This window comes from Ranitomeya variabilis, chromosome 1, assembly GCF_051348905.1.
Source record: "Ranitomeya variabilis isolate aRanVar5 chromosome 1, aRanVar5.hap1, whole genome shotgun sequence".
Lineage (NCBI taxonomy): Eukaryota > Metazoa > Chordata > Amphibia > Anura > Dendrobatidae > Ranitomeya > Ranitomeya variabilis.
Window position 1 is genome coordinate 431,463,801 of NC_135232.1, and position 14,894 is coordinate 431,478,694.

The following is a 14,894-nucleotide window of genomic DNA, read 5'->3' on the forward strand; positions in this document are numbered from 1 at the left end:
CCTGTCAGGGAATCTCTAGGGGTTCAGGCTGTCTAACAGCTGCAAATCATGCAGCTACAGGGACTCAAACATAATATACGAGCACTCCCAGATGCTTAACACCTGGGCATGCTTGGTTAAGACATTATCCGAGCATGTTCCCTCATTACTGATCACCACATATAGCGTAATTAGACGTTTACTTTCTGGAAAGGTGTGTTTCTGGAGGGCTCTGGGCATGAGCAGCAGCCTGAAACAGCCTGGTGGTGGGGATCTGCATAAAACATACACTAGTAAAAGCAGAGCATATACCTAGACCATTCTGGTCAGACAGCTAGGAGAAGCAGTGAATGGATGGGGGGACCTAGGCATGGTCACCGCAATCTGCTCCAAAACACTTGCAGTCAAGGGACAGCATCTACATAGATGTGGGATTTGCTTTATTTAAAAAAAAAGATAATTTATGACAGTCAACCTCTGATTGGGAGTCCCAATATAACGAAAAGCTGATGTTGGGAATACCCGTTTGAGGTGGAAACCTCTAGAGCTGTTGATCTATATGGGAAAATGTCTGCTCTTGGCATATCAATTATATACTGCATACTTGTAATGTAATTTTCGTACACTCTGCAGTGCAACTTTCCTATTAACCCCCTCGAAAAATAATGAGTAAACAAAAAATAGGAAAGTACAGTGCAAAATTCTGAAAAAAAAAGTAGCTGGAGAATGGTTATTTTCCCAAACATACATGTCAGGGAAATAACATACTTTGAACTAGGTAATTTATCAGGTACAAGTAAAAACTAGACTAGACTAATTACATTCTAAAGATGTAGTGATGAAATTGACAGCCTTCTTTTGTACCACACAAATGGTCCCTGAATTTTTTTTAATTACTTGATTTATTTTCACCTTTGGCTTCACGTTTACACATCAAAATGGCTTGGTGACAGATTACCTTTTTAAGTGTTTCTGACATGGGCAGCCCCTCTACAGATAGCTGACTAAAACTAGGTGTCCTACTGTGGAAATACGTTTTCACGCAATGCTGATGTAAAAGAAGCAAAATATTATATGGCACCCATTTAAATCAATGTCCATCCAAGTATTGATTTCGCTAGATGTCAGTCTTTCTCCAGAGAATGTTTAGCTTGCAACAAAGGAGGCTTAACAGCTCTCTACAGATATCTGAAGGGGTATCACATTGTAGAGGAATCATTCTCATTTGCACATGGAAACATAAGCAGCAATGGAATGAATCTGAAATGGAGAAGATACATATAAAATATTACAACTGACAGTGAGGGTGATCAATGAGTCAAACAGGCTGCCACAAGAGGTGGTGAGTTCCACTTCAATGGAAGTCTTCAAGCAGAGGCTGGACAGACACCTGTCTCAGATGGTTTAGTGAATCTGCATTGAGCATGGGGTTGGACACTATGACCCTTGAGGTCACTTTCAACTCTAACATTCTATGATTCTATGACCCAGCACAAGCAAATTGATTGCCTAAGGCAAATTCCCTCTATTAGCTATAGTGCCACAATACAGCAGATAAGAAATTGGTTAACCTGAAAAACTAAGGCTATGTGCGCACGTTGAGTAGCAGAAATTTCTGCATCTCTTGGCAGGAAAAACGCTGCACAAAAACACACATTTTTGGTGCGTTTTTGCAGCGGTTTTGTATGCTTTTTGTACAGCAATTAATGCTTTTTCAGCTAAAAGGTATTTTAAAAAAAGTTGTGATGTAATTTCTTGGTTCATCACCACCTTTTTCATGCTGATGCAGTAGCATCAGAGTAATGAGATTAGGGCTTCCTGGCTGCTGTCACCGACACCTTGCTCTAGGCTTAGTAATAAGAAGGTGTCAGCCTGACACCCTCATTACTAAACCGATAAGGAACACAGTCTCCAGCCTATGTAGGAGCATTAAAACAATGAACGTATATAGGCTGTAACCAGACAGCAACTGTTAATTTTTAAGAAAAAAAAATAAAAAAATTGCTGGACTCCCGCATATTTTAATAACCAGCAGGGGGAAAGATGACGGCTGAGGGCTGTTAATATTCTGGGAAGGAGCTAATAGCCATAAAGGTTCCCAGTCTATTAATATCCGCTCACAGCTGTTTGCTTTGACTTTACTAGCTAGTTTACAGGGGGACCCCAGAAAAAAATTGACATAGGGTCCCCCTATAAAATCTTATCAGCAAAGGCTAGGTAAACAACTGCGGGCTGATCTTAATAGCCTAGGAAGGGGCCATGGATACTGGCCCCTCCCAGACTAACAACATCTCTCAGACACCCCAGAAAATGCGCATCTATAAGATGCACCAAATCTGCAGATTAGCCTCGCTCTTCTCACTTGCACAGTAGCGGTGGCAAAAAGGGCTCCTATTTGTGGGGTTGATGTCACCTTTGTATTGTCAGATGACATCAAGCCCACAGGTTAGTAATGGAGAGGCATCTAAGACAGCTATCCATTACTAACCCAACAGTGATATTGTATGAAAACACAGACACCTAGAATAAAGTCCTTTATTTGAAATAATGACAGATTCCTTTAATAATCTTAATTAAAGGGCCACTGTCACCCCCCCCCAGGCGTTATAAACTAAAAGAGCCACCTTGTGCAGCAGTAATGCTGCAGTCTAACAAGGTGGCTCTTTTAGTTTTTGATTAAGTTATTACCGCAATAAAACGTTTTAAAAATTGGCCAAACGTACCAGCGATTGTACCAGGAGGCGGTCCGAAGCGTCCTCTATGAATCTTCAAACTGCCGTCACTCTTCTCTTCAGGGCCGATGGTACCCGCCCCCTTCGCGTTGTTGCTTCAAATCCGGCGCCTGCGCTGTGCGTGCCTGCCTGGGGCCTGCGCAGTCTTCTTTGGCCGTCATCACTCACACGCAGGGTGCCTGACTGCGTCTGTGCGGGCAGTGCGGCCGCCCTGTTACTGAATCCCCGCCCCGCACTGTGTTATTCATTATGCACACTGCGGGGCTGGCATTCCTGGGCATGCGCACTGCACTGCGCTGTTCAGGCCCTCCCCCAGCTCGGACGTTCTCCCTTGTCTGACGTTGCCCCTGCTCCCCCGCCTTCCGGCATTATTTTCGGCTGCCAGATTCCAAAATCTGGTGAGGATTAGTGTATATGGCGGCAAGCTGCTGTGTGCTTTGTCTCTCTCTATGTGTTTGTATGTTTTAATGCAAATGCATATTTACACCAGCAGCAATGAAAATTAGGTACTTGTGTGGGTGGCCATAAATTACAAAGCACTGATGATCAATACTGTTTTTTTGGGGAGCATTATAGGTTTACATTGCGTTCGGGCAATACGTTTTGCGAATATAGCTAGCGTATTGCACCAGCGCAATGTCTTTAGCGGGATTGCTTTTGCCGATCCCGCTATCGCAGATCCACAATCTGCGCTAGCGAGGAACGGAGCTGGGACGCTGAAAGCAGCATCTGAGGTCCGACTGAAAATAACGGCACATCGCAAGGGCGTGCCTAAAAAATGGCATGCGCTAGCGATGCGATCCAGATCCTAAACACATTGCCGTCAATGGGTGCGCTAACGGACCCGTTGCATGGCGTAACTTGCGACAATCACGCCATGCAGCGTACTCCTTTAGCGTTAACCCATTAACGCTTAGTGAACCTATTCGTAACGCACTGAACATCACTAAAGGAGGAGGGGTCTGCATTATACCACATCAAAGAACAATAAACGTTGAGGGGTGACCATTATTACACCGTACTGCAGATCAATGCACGGTCAGGGGTCTGCATTATTATACCGCACTGATCATCAATAAACGGTGAGGGGGATCATTATTATTCCGCACTATAGATCTATAAACTGTCATGGTGGAGCATTGAGTGGAGCACTTAAATACGTGGCACTGAAATACGTGGCACTGAAATACGTGGTTGCTGCTGGTGTAAATATGCATTTGCATTAAAACATACAAACACATAGAGAGAGACAAAGCACACAGAGGACGCTTCGGACCGCCTCCCGGTACAATCGCTGGTACGTTTGGCCAATTTTTAAAACGTTTTATTGCGGTAATAACTTAATCAAAAACTAAAAGAGCCACCTTGTTAGACTGCAGCATTACTGCTGCACAAGGTGGCTCTTTTAGTTTATAACGCCTGGGGGGGGGGTGACAGTGGCCCTTTAAACCATACTCACCAAACTGAATCCACTGATGCCAACATCTCCTGCACGAAAAATAAAATAAACCACAATATTCCTCACCTGTCCGCAGAGAAGATAATCCATTATGTCGCACAACGATCCTGATCACGTTGAGAGCAGTCACATCAGTCATGTGACTCCTCTCAAAGATAGCCGATGAAACACTGACAGGAGGTAATAACTCCAGCAGTGTATCACTGAGCTGCCGTGAGTTCACTGGAGTTCATCAGCACTGGAGCTCTCCCTTACGGCACCACTGCTGCGTGGGAAAGTTCTCACACAACGGGGCTGCTGATTTACTCTGGTGAACTCTCTCACAGGAACTCAGTGATACACTATGGGAGCGATTACCTCCTGTCAGTTTGTCACCGGCAGCCAGGTAGAGCGGTCACATCTCCCGATGTGACTGTTCTGCACGTGAGATCGCCATGGAACACTCAGGATTACATGGACTACAGTGGACAGGTGAGTAGATTTTAGTTTATTACTTTACATTATTTCTAGAAGAGGGCATTGGGGATTTGGTGTTGGGAGAGTAATTTTTTTCCATTTTTATTTGAATGTGTGAATTATTTTTTTCACAGGGGCCGGCAGATGAGACTACATCTCCCCTCAGCAGCACCTGCTGTCCCAGTCATCAGTGACAGCAGACGTAGCCAGATGACAGTAGTATCAGCCCACACCTGCTGGTCACAGTCACAGCTGCAAGGTCACGCTGACATCTGACAGCATGATCCCACAGCGCTCTGACCGACAGTAACAGCAGTAACGTTACTGCGGTTGAGAGTCACAGCTGCGGTTTCACGCTGACATCTGACAGTGATCCTGCAGAGCGCTGACCGACCATCTTACCGGCGGATGCATTACCGCCAATAAGAACTACCGCGCCGGTAATTCCCCACACTGTCACACAGATGACAGAGTGGGAAACACCATAGGAAGCAGGTAAAACGCAAAACAAAAACTCAGCAAATCCGCAAATATTTTTATACCTGCGTTTTTGCTGCAGATTTGACTGACTCAATTGAAGTCAATGGGTGAAAACCGCTGCAGAAACGCAAAAATTGACATGCTGCAGATAAAAACACACTGTAAATACTTAAGGAAAATTACTGATCATGTGCACAACACTTCAGGATGGTCATTGAATAAACTTGCATAAGCATTCCAGAGCTTTTTTGGCCCATTTCCGCATTGAAAAAACGCTGGGAAAACGCTTCAAAATCGCACTGTGTACACATAACCTAAAGGGGTTGTCCACCTCTAGTGACAAAAAAATAAAAATAAATAAATTCATGTATTTGAGGGAAAAAATGCAATTGGGTTTCATTACAAATTTTAAATGGTTTTGTTTGTTTTTTTTATTAAGAAAAAAAAAAAAAAGAAGAATTGCAGTATTCACTAGTTCCTTCATTGTGTCAGATGATTCTGCCATTCAAGTGCTTTGGTTGAACAAAGAAAAAAAAATTGATGCCATATGGAGCCACAATAGAGTCCATTTTTTTTATTCATTGCAATTCTTTTACATTTTTAAGAAACTTGCATTTCAGCATTTTTGAAAAAAGTCACCAAAAAAATGGTTATCTCCTTTAATGTACACTTTAATCTTATTCCTAAACAATTCCTAAAAAGTACAGTTATTGTACAGCAATGCTTTTTAGTTTCACTACAAGCAAACCACAAGAGATACCATGTGTATTTCATTTCCCCTGAAAGCTCCAGTATATACACTACACACAAAAAGTTAGGAATATTTGGCCTTCGGGTGAAATTTATGGAGAAACGAAAAAGGTCACACTACTGTGATATCTTATCATGAAAGCAGGGCACTTAAGTAGAAGCATGCAAAGGTAAGCTCGTCATCTCACACAATTTATTGAAACAAAGGCCAACAGTGGTGGGTATACCCCTACAAAAAATGTCAGTGTCAATCACTTGTAATGTAGCTTTGAGCATCAATTACAGCTTGACAACAATGTCTAATGCTATTCACAAGTTGAGCTATTGTCTGTTGACGCATGGCATCATTGGGTTTCTGGGGTACAGAGTTATGAGCCTTTACATGGCAACTCCTCTGATCTCATAGGTTTTCTATGGGATTCAGTTCTCCATTTGAGGTACCCCAGTCGTTCCCTAATGATGTGACCTCAATGAGCAGGAGAATTGTCATCCATGAAGATGAAATTAGGCCTGTGTTGAACGAGCAGAGGAACAATGACTGGATTAATAATATTATTCAAGTAGTAGGGGCTTGTCACTGTACCATTCACAAAGTGTAGGGCAGTTCCGTATTGACTAGACACCTTCCAACACTAACACCACAACCACAGGCTCATCTGGTGATAACAGTGGCTAATGCATATTGCCCTCCTTAAAGTCTCCAATATTATTGGCACCCATCATTTCTGTTCAGCGTGAATTGACTCATCAGTGAACAGACCTGAGGCCCACTGATCCCCCGTCCATAGTAGATGGAAGATGATGATGCCTGTGCCTAGTGGTGTGTTCAGGTACCCTTGCAGGACGACTAGCACGTAGACCATGCGGATTTATACTGCTTCGAATGGTCTGATGTGACACTTTGGTGCCGCTCACCTCCCTTAAATGTTCGTGGAGTTGTATGGCATTCTTCATTCGATTCCAAGGGCATTGTTCACAATGAAGCAGTCATCAGTGTGGAATGTGGCCAAAGGACATCCACTTCTGTCTGTGACTCATCCAGGTTCTCTGTGGCAACCTGCTGATGACACTGACACTCTAAGCTCATTGGCCACTTCCATCTGAGAATACCCTGCTTGAAGCCTCACAATGGCAAGGTAGTGTTGATCAATTATTAGGTGTTGTCTTAGGGTACTTTCACACTTGCGTCGTTTGGCCTTCGTCGCAATGCGTCGTTTTGGGAAAAAAACGCATCCTGCAAATGTGCCCGCAGGATGCGTTTTTTTCCTATAGACTTGTACTGCCAACGGATCGCGACGTATGGCCATACGTCGCGTCAGTCGTGCACTGCATGCGTCGTGTTTTGGCAGACCGTCGTCACGAAAAAACGTTCAAGGGAACATTTTTTTGTACGTCGGGTCCTGCATTTCCTAGCGCGCATGCGCGGCCGGAACTCCGCCCGCTCCTCCCCGGGACTTTAGAATGGGCAGCGGATGCGTTGAAAAACTGCATCCGCTGCCCACGTTGTGCCGAATTTTCACAATGTCCGTCGGTACATCGCGCCGACGCTTAGCGACGGACCCGTACCGACGCAAGTGTGAAAGAAGCCTTAGGCTCATGATGTCAAAATGTGAAGAGCATGATGAGGAACACTATAAATACCAATTCTAATTGAACCCCAAAATGTATTGGGTGATTCATTGATCAAACAACTGATGTGAATTTTGCCATTAAGCTCCTTGTTAGAGAACAGCAAGTTGTGCAAAAAGTACTGAAAACACTGAACAGTTGAACATGTGTATTCAAAAGTTTAGAGACTGTCACATTAAGTTCACCTGAAAAGGTTAAAGTGCATTTTAGATTTGTTCTGAAATTTCCCCCGGAAAGCCAAATATCCTTAACTTTGTGTGCAGTGTATATTTAGGTTAAATAAATTGGCTGATCGTGAAACTTAAAAATTTGGATTTTTTTATGACTTTCAGCATCTAGCCTTAAGTACAACAAAGAAACTTGTCAGTATTCTGCAAACAATGGATAGTATTTTCTAAAATACAATTTTTACCCAATGGAACATTTGTTTTTTAAGTTGCAAAACAGACCTCAAGCCAACATTCAAGTGAACAGCTGCACTAGGCCGGGTGTGCTGAAATAATAGCACTGCTCAGCTACTGGACCATCTGCTCGGCATGAAATAATGCTCGGGTTGAAGTTAAGCAACATAATGAATAATGTGCAGTTAGGATCAACAAAACTGTTCTCACTACACAACAAAACCTCTTTAAAGTGATCAAATTATTTTATCTTCGATAACTGTATACACATTTAAGGAGAATAGTCTGAGACCATACCAAAACATATTTAATATTAAAACATTAGGACCTTCTGCATAGCCATTCAAAGCCAAGTCAGACCACCATAAATTGCTTACAAATGGTGAAGTAGAAACTACATGAAATGAAAACTACATGCAGACATTTTGAGCTGCATTAAATTTAATAATTTTATGGTTTTGGTATGGCCTATGTGACTACTAAAAGCCTACAAAAATTTAAGAAAAATCCCACAGACCCCAGTCCAAGGCTCTGCTGCCCACGAACCACTTCTAAGCAGAGAAGCCACATCACACAGTCTGACTGCCATGTTAGTTTGGAGTTGCCGTCTGCAATATGGACAAAAAGTACTGCATGTTAGATAAGCAAGAAAACGCAAGTATGGCATTAAAAACATCCTATGCTAGCATTTTGTATAACACTGCTTTACTGGTCAGAGAACTAGTTCACTTTTACGCTATGTTCACACGTTGCGTTTTGGCTGCGTTTTTATTCTGCAGGCCAAACCTACTCTCTTGGCAGTAAGAAGCTGCTTACAAACACCATATTTTGCAGGGTTTTTCAGGATACAAAAGTTCAGCTTTATTTTGACCACAGAAACATGAGCACAGGTCACCAATGTAAAACATACAGGTCCTTCTCAAAAAATTAGCATATAGTGTTAAATTTCATTATTTACCATAATGTAATGATTACAATTAAACTTTCATATACTATAGATTCATTATCCACCAACTGAAATTTGTCAGGTCTTTTATTGTTTTAATACTGATGATTTTGGCATACAACTCCTGATAACCCAAAAAACCTGTCTCAATAAATTAGCATATTTCACCCGACCAATCAAATAAAAGTGTTTTTTAATAACAAACAAAAAAAACATCAAATAATAATGTTCAGTTATGTACTCAATACTTGGTCGGGAATCCTTTGGCAGAAATGACTGCTTCAATGCGGCGTGGCATGGAGGCAATCAGCCTGTGACACTGCTGAGATGTTATGGAGGCCCAGGATGCTTCAATAGCGGCCTTAAGCTCATCCAGAGTGTTGGGTCTTGCGTCTCTCAACTTTCTCTTCACAATATCCCACAGATTCTCTATGGGATTCAGGTCAGGAGAGTTGGCAGGCCAATTGAGCACAGTAATACCATGGTCAGTAAACCATTTACCAATGGTTTTGGCACTGTGAGCAGGTGCCAGGTCGTGCTGAAAAATGAAATCTTCATCTCCATAAAGCATTTCAGCCGATGGAAGCATGAAGTGCTCCAAAATCTCCTGATAGCTAGCTGCATTGACCCTGCCCTTGATGAAACACAGTGGACCAACACCAGCAGCTGACATGGCACCCCACACCATCACTGACTGTGGGTACTTGACACTGGACTTCAGGCATTTTGGCATTTCCTTCTCCCCAGTCTTCCTCCAGACTCTGGCACCTTGATTTCCGAATGACATGCAAAATTTGCTTTCATCAGAAAAAAGTACTTGGGACCACTTAGCAACAGTCCAGTGCTGCTTCTCTGTAGCCCAGGTCAGGCGCTTCTGCCGCTGTTTATGGTTCAAAAGTGGCTTTACCTGGGGAATGCGGCACCTGTAGCCCATTACCTGCACACGCCTGTGCACGGTGGCTCTGGATGTTTCCACACCAGACTCAGTCCACTGCTTCCTCAGGTTCCGGTCACCTCTTCTCATTGTACAGCGTTTTCTGCCACATTGTTTCCTTCCAACAGACTTACCATTGAGGTGCCTTGATACAGCACTCTGGGAACAGCCTATTTGCTGAGAAATTTCTTTCTGGGTCTTACCCTCTTGCTTGAGGGTGTCAATGATGGCCATCTTGACATCTGTCAGGTCGCTAGTCTTACCCATGATGGGGGTTTTGAGTAATGAACCAGGCAGGGAGTTTTTAAAAGCCTCAGGTATCTTTTGCATGTGTTTAGAGTTAATTAGTTGATTCAGAAGATTAGGGTAATAGGTCATTTAGAGAACCTTTTCTTGATATGCTAATTTATTGAGACAGGTTTTTTGGGTTATCAGGAGTTGTATGCCAAAATCATCAGTATTAAAACAATAAAAGACCTGACAAATTTCAGTTGGTGGATAATGAATCTATAGTATATGAAAGTTTAATTGTAATCATTACATTATGGTAAATAATGAAATTTAACACTATATGCTAATTTTTTGAGAAGGACCTGTATGTGAAACCATAAAACAATTTTTGGAAAAAGAGCAATTTGGTCAAATTTAATGAAAAAGTATTTTTTGACAAAAACATTCACGAGTTCATGAAAAGATACACGATCACAAATTTAACAGTGGGGGAGGTGAACTGATCAGGAATAGTTTACCTAAGACATTGGAAGAGCACTGAATTTGTAGGACACTTTACTTTTACACTTTGGTTGCCCACAGGTATTGTTCAATATCACACCTTTGGCCAATGTTTACTTTACATAGCACTAATTAAACTGTACTAATACCAAATGCCATAAACACCAAGACATTATGGTTTAAACTTGGGGAAAAAAATATTTTTAACACTGCTGTAGCGGCTTTTTTTTCCCTCACAGAAAAAGCAGCAAAACTTGATACCTGCGTTTTTTTGCAATTGTTCCCTATGGGTAAAAAACACTGCAAAACATTGAAAGAAGTGACATGCTGCAGTTTTAAAAAACAGCAGGTTTCCAAATCAGTCACACAGCAAAAACAGAACATGTGAACATAGCTTATAGATATAAATTTAGCGCCAAAAATTGGGGGGCAGGAGGAAAGCTGGAAGTGGGGTCCTTTATTTCCCAGAAGGGATCCACCCTCTCTTTGGCACTAAATATAAGGCTTTCACATTTAGCTGTAATAAAAACATATAAAAAACCTAAAGCATCAAATATTGTCAGCAAAGCACAAGTAAAATATAGTAGCTGAAATCTATCAATCACTTCAAGGCACACAAGTTGCCATAATTTAAATTTCACTTTAGATTTTAGTTTCTCAATGAAGACTAGAGACCAGGACAGACTTCTTCCAGTAATGTGACATCATATTACAAATCTGTAGGAAAAATGCACATCAATGTATACTGTAGTATTGCCTTGTCACATAATCCAGAAAGGAATTCTCACATTTCAAGTAATAAGATACTGTTTACTCCCCAAGAAGCAGCGAATCCGCGTTAAAGTTTTTTTTTAATGACTCATCCCAATGGCTATCGTTTTTCAATATTTCCATAGACAAAACTATGAAGATTAGCTTTTCCTGGAGAAATTGTAGTTTTCTTAACCACTTTTCAGCATGTCAAAGTATATATAATTTAGCTGATTTAAATCAAACATTTATCAATATACTCAATGGCTATTAAAGGCTTGTGTATCATGAAATGCTGCACTTAAAAATAACTAAGGTCAAATTATTTACAGTTACACCTATTGATATTTCAACAACATGCATACAATTTATGTTTTTGGTTGTTTTTTTATTTTTACAATGCATTTTTTAATTAAAGTAATTTTTAAAGTGGTGGAGAGGACCTATTACAATATACTGAGCTTAATTAAAATTATTCAGCACTATATTAGAATGACACCACATGGTACGGCTGCATTTATAAAACATCGTGCAACCATTGGTCACTGCCAGCCGTACAATAAGTCTCATCCTCAAGCCGAACAGGCATGTGTCACTGCAATCTTCTATGGGGGCATCAGTCTGACACTTGGCTGGCAGTGAAACCCTTAAGCACTGCCCCATCGCGTCACCGGTCTCACCAATGGAGAGGGTATGGTAGAAGAGAACAGCCATGGAACCGCTGTCTGTGGGGCAAAAAGCAGACTTTATTTATCCTGATGGAAGAGGTACATTTAAGATCTGAATAGGGAGCATCGTGAAGGTTTTTTTTTTTTTTTTTTTTTTTTTTTTTTTTTAAACAAGAGCTGCTAGTGTTCAGGGATAAAAAAAAAAATAAAATAAAAATCATAGCTTTGTACATCCAATGCTGATAATACAGTGTTCCTCAGTCTTTGTTTAACACATTTACCTGCCCCAAGGCAGTGTGCACTTTAATGAACCGACCAATTTTTACAATTCTGACTAGTGTCACTTTATGAGGTAGTAACCAACACTTAAACGGATCCCACTGATTCACACATTGCTTTTTCGTGACATTGTACTTCACGATAGTGGTATAATTTATTTGATATGACTTGCATTTGTGGGGGGAAAAAAATGGAAATTTGGCAAAAAAATTGTGAACATTTTGAAGCTTTCACAGTTTTACTTTTAGTGCCCTTAACCCCTTAGTGACAGAGCCAATTTGGTACTTAACCCCTTACTGACCTCGGACGTACTATACCGTCCGAGGTCAGCTCCCCTGCTTTGATGCAGGGCTCCGCGGTGAGCCCGCATCAAAGCCGGGACATGTCAGCTGTTTTGAACAGCTGACATGTGCCCGCAATAGGCGCGGGCAGAATCGCGATCTGCCTGCGCCTATTAACTAGTTAAATGCCGCTGTCAAACGCAGACAGCGGCATTTAACTACCGCATCCGGCCGTGCGGCCGGATATGACGTCATCGCCGACCCCCGTCACATGATCGGGGGTCGGCGATGCTTCTGAATGGTAACCATAGAGGTCCTTGAGACCTCTATGGTTACTGATCGCCGGTGGCTGTGAGCGCCACCCTGTGGTCGGCGCTCACAGCACACCTGCAATTCTCCTACATAACAGCGATCTGATGATCGCTGTTATGTAGCAGAGCCGATCGGGCTGTGCCTGCTTCTAGCCTCCCATGGAGGCTATTGTAGCATGGCAAAAGTGAAAAAAAAAAGTTTTTAAAAATGTGAAAAAAATAAAAAAACATAAAAGTTTAAACCACCCCCCTTTCGCCCCAATCAAAATAAATCAATAAAAAAAAAATCAAACCTACACATATTTGGTATCGCCGCGTTCAGAATCGCCCGATCTATCAATAAAAAAAAGCATTAACCTGATCGCTAAATGGCGTAATGAGAAAAAAAATCGAAACGCCAGAAATACGTTTTTTTGGTCGCCGCGACATTGCATTAAAATGCAATAACGGGCGATCAAAAGAACGTATCTGCACCAAAATGCTATAATTAAAAACGCCAGCTCGGCACGCAAAAAATAAGCCCTCACCTGACCCCAGATCACGAAAAATGGAGACGCTACGAGTATCGGAAAATGGTGCACATTTTTTTTTTTTTTGCAAAGTTTGGAATTTTTTTTCACCACTTAGGTAAAACATAACCTAGACATGTGAGGTGTCTTATGTACTCGTACTGACCTGGAGAATCATAATGGCAGGTCAGTTTTAGCATTTAGTGAACCTGGCAAAATTGGCAAGCAAAAAACAAGTGTGGGATTGCACTTTTTTTGCAATTTCACTGCACTTGGAATTTTTTTCCCGTTTTCTAGTACACGACATGGTAAAACCAATGATGTCGTTCAAAAGTACAACTCGTCCCGCAAAAAATAAGCCCTCACATGGCCAAATTGACGGAAAAATAAAAAAGTTATGGCTCTGTGAAGGAGGGGAGTGAAAAACGAAAACGGAAAAACTAAAAATCCCAAGGTCATGAAGGGGTTAATGACAGCCAATTTTTACATTTCTGACCACTGTCACTTTATGAGGTTATAACTCTGGAACGCTTTAACATATCCCGCTGATTCTGAGACTGTTTTTTCGTGACATATTGTACTTCATGTTAGTGGTAACATTTCTTCGATATTACTTGATTATTTAAGAAAAAAACGGAAATATGGTGACTTTTTTAATTTTGCAACTTTCAAACTTTGTATTTTTATTCCAATAAATCAGAGAGATATGTCACAAAAAATAGTTACTAAATAACATTTCCCACATGTCTACTTTACATCAGCACAATTTTGGAAAGAAATTTTTGTAAGGGGGTTATAATAGTTAAAAGTTGCCCAGCAATTTCTCATTTTTACAACAAAATTTACAAAACCATTTTTTTTAGGGACCACATCACATTTGAAGTCACTTTGAGGGGTCTATATGATAGAAAATAACCAAGTGTGACACCATTCTAAAAACTGCACCCCTCAAGGTGCTCAAAACCACATTCAAGAAGTTTATTAACCATTAACGTGCTTCACAGGAACTGAAACAATGTGGAAGGAAAAAATGAACATTTAACTTTTTTTGCAAACATTTTACTTCAGAACCATTTTTTTTATTTTCACAAGTGTAAAAACAGAAATTTAACCATAAATGTTGTTGTGCAATTTCTCCTGAATATGCCAATACCCCATATGTGGGGGTAAACCACTGTTTGGGCGCACTGCAGAGCTTGGAAGAGAAGGAGCGCCGTTTGACTTTCAATGCAGAATTGGCTGGAATTGAGATCGGATGCCATGTCACGTTCAGAGAGCCCCCGATGTGCCTAAACAGTGGAAACGCTCCACAAGTGACACCATTTTGGAAACTAGACCCCTTAAGGAACTTATCTAGATGTGTGGTGAGAACTTTGAATGCCCAAGTGCTTCACAGAAGTTTATAATGCAGAGTCGTAAAAAACTATATATATTTTTTTTTTCCACAAAAATTATTTAGCACCCAAGTTTTTATTTTCACAAGGGTAACAGGAGAAATTGGACCCCAAAAGTTGTTGTCCAATTTATCCCGAGTACGCTGATGCCCCATATGTGGGGGTAAACCACTGTCTGGGTGCACGGCAGAGCTCAGAAGGGAG

The 14,894-nt window shown here is 41.3% G+C and overlaps 1 protein-coding gene across 10 annotated transcripts in view; it reads right to left on the minus strand.

The window, feature by feature from the left end:
• ELAVL2 (ELAV like RNA binding protein 2) overlaps window positions 1-14,894 on the minus strand; it is a 245,677-nt gene that overhangs the window by 176,303 nt on the left and 54,480 nt on the right. For 8 of the 10 annotated variants that reach the window (XM_077249294.1, XM_077249297.1, XM_077249293.1 and 5 more), the window contains exon 2: window positions 8,404-8,494. The exons of the other annotated variants lie outside the window; for them this stretch is intronic. In XM_077249294.1, the coding sequence (XP_077105409.1) occupies window positions 8,404-8,475 (72 nt within the window). In that variant the 5' untranslated portion in view covers window positions 8,476-8,494. The remainder of the gene's footprint in view (window positions 1-8,403; window positions 8,495-14,894) is intronic. 10 annotated transcript variants of the gene reach the window in all.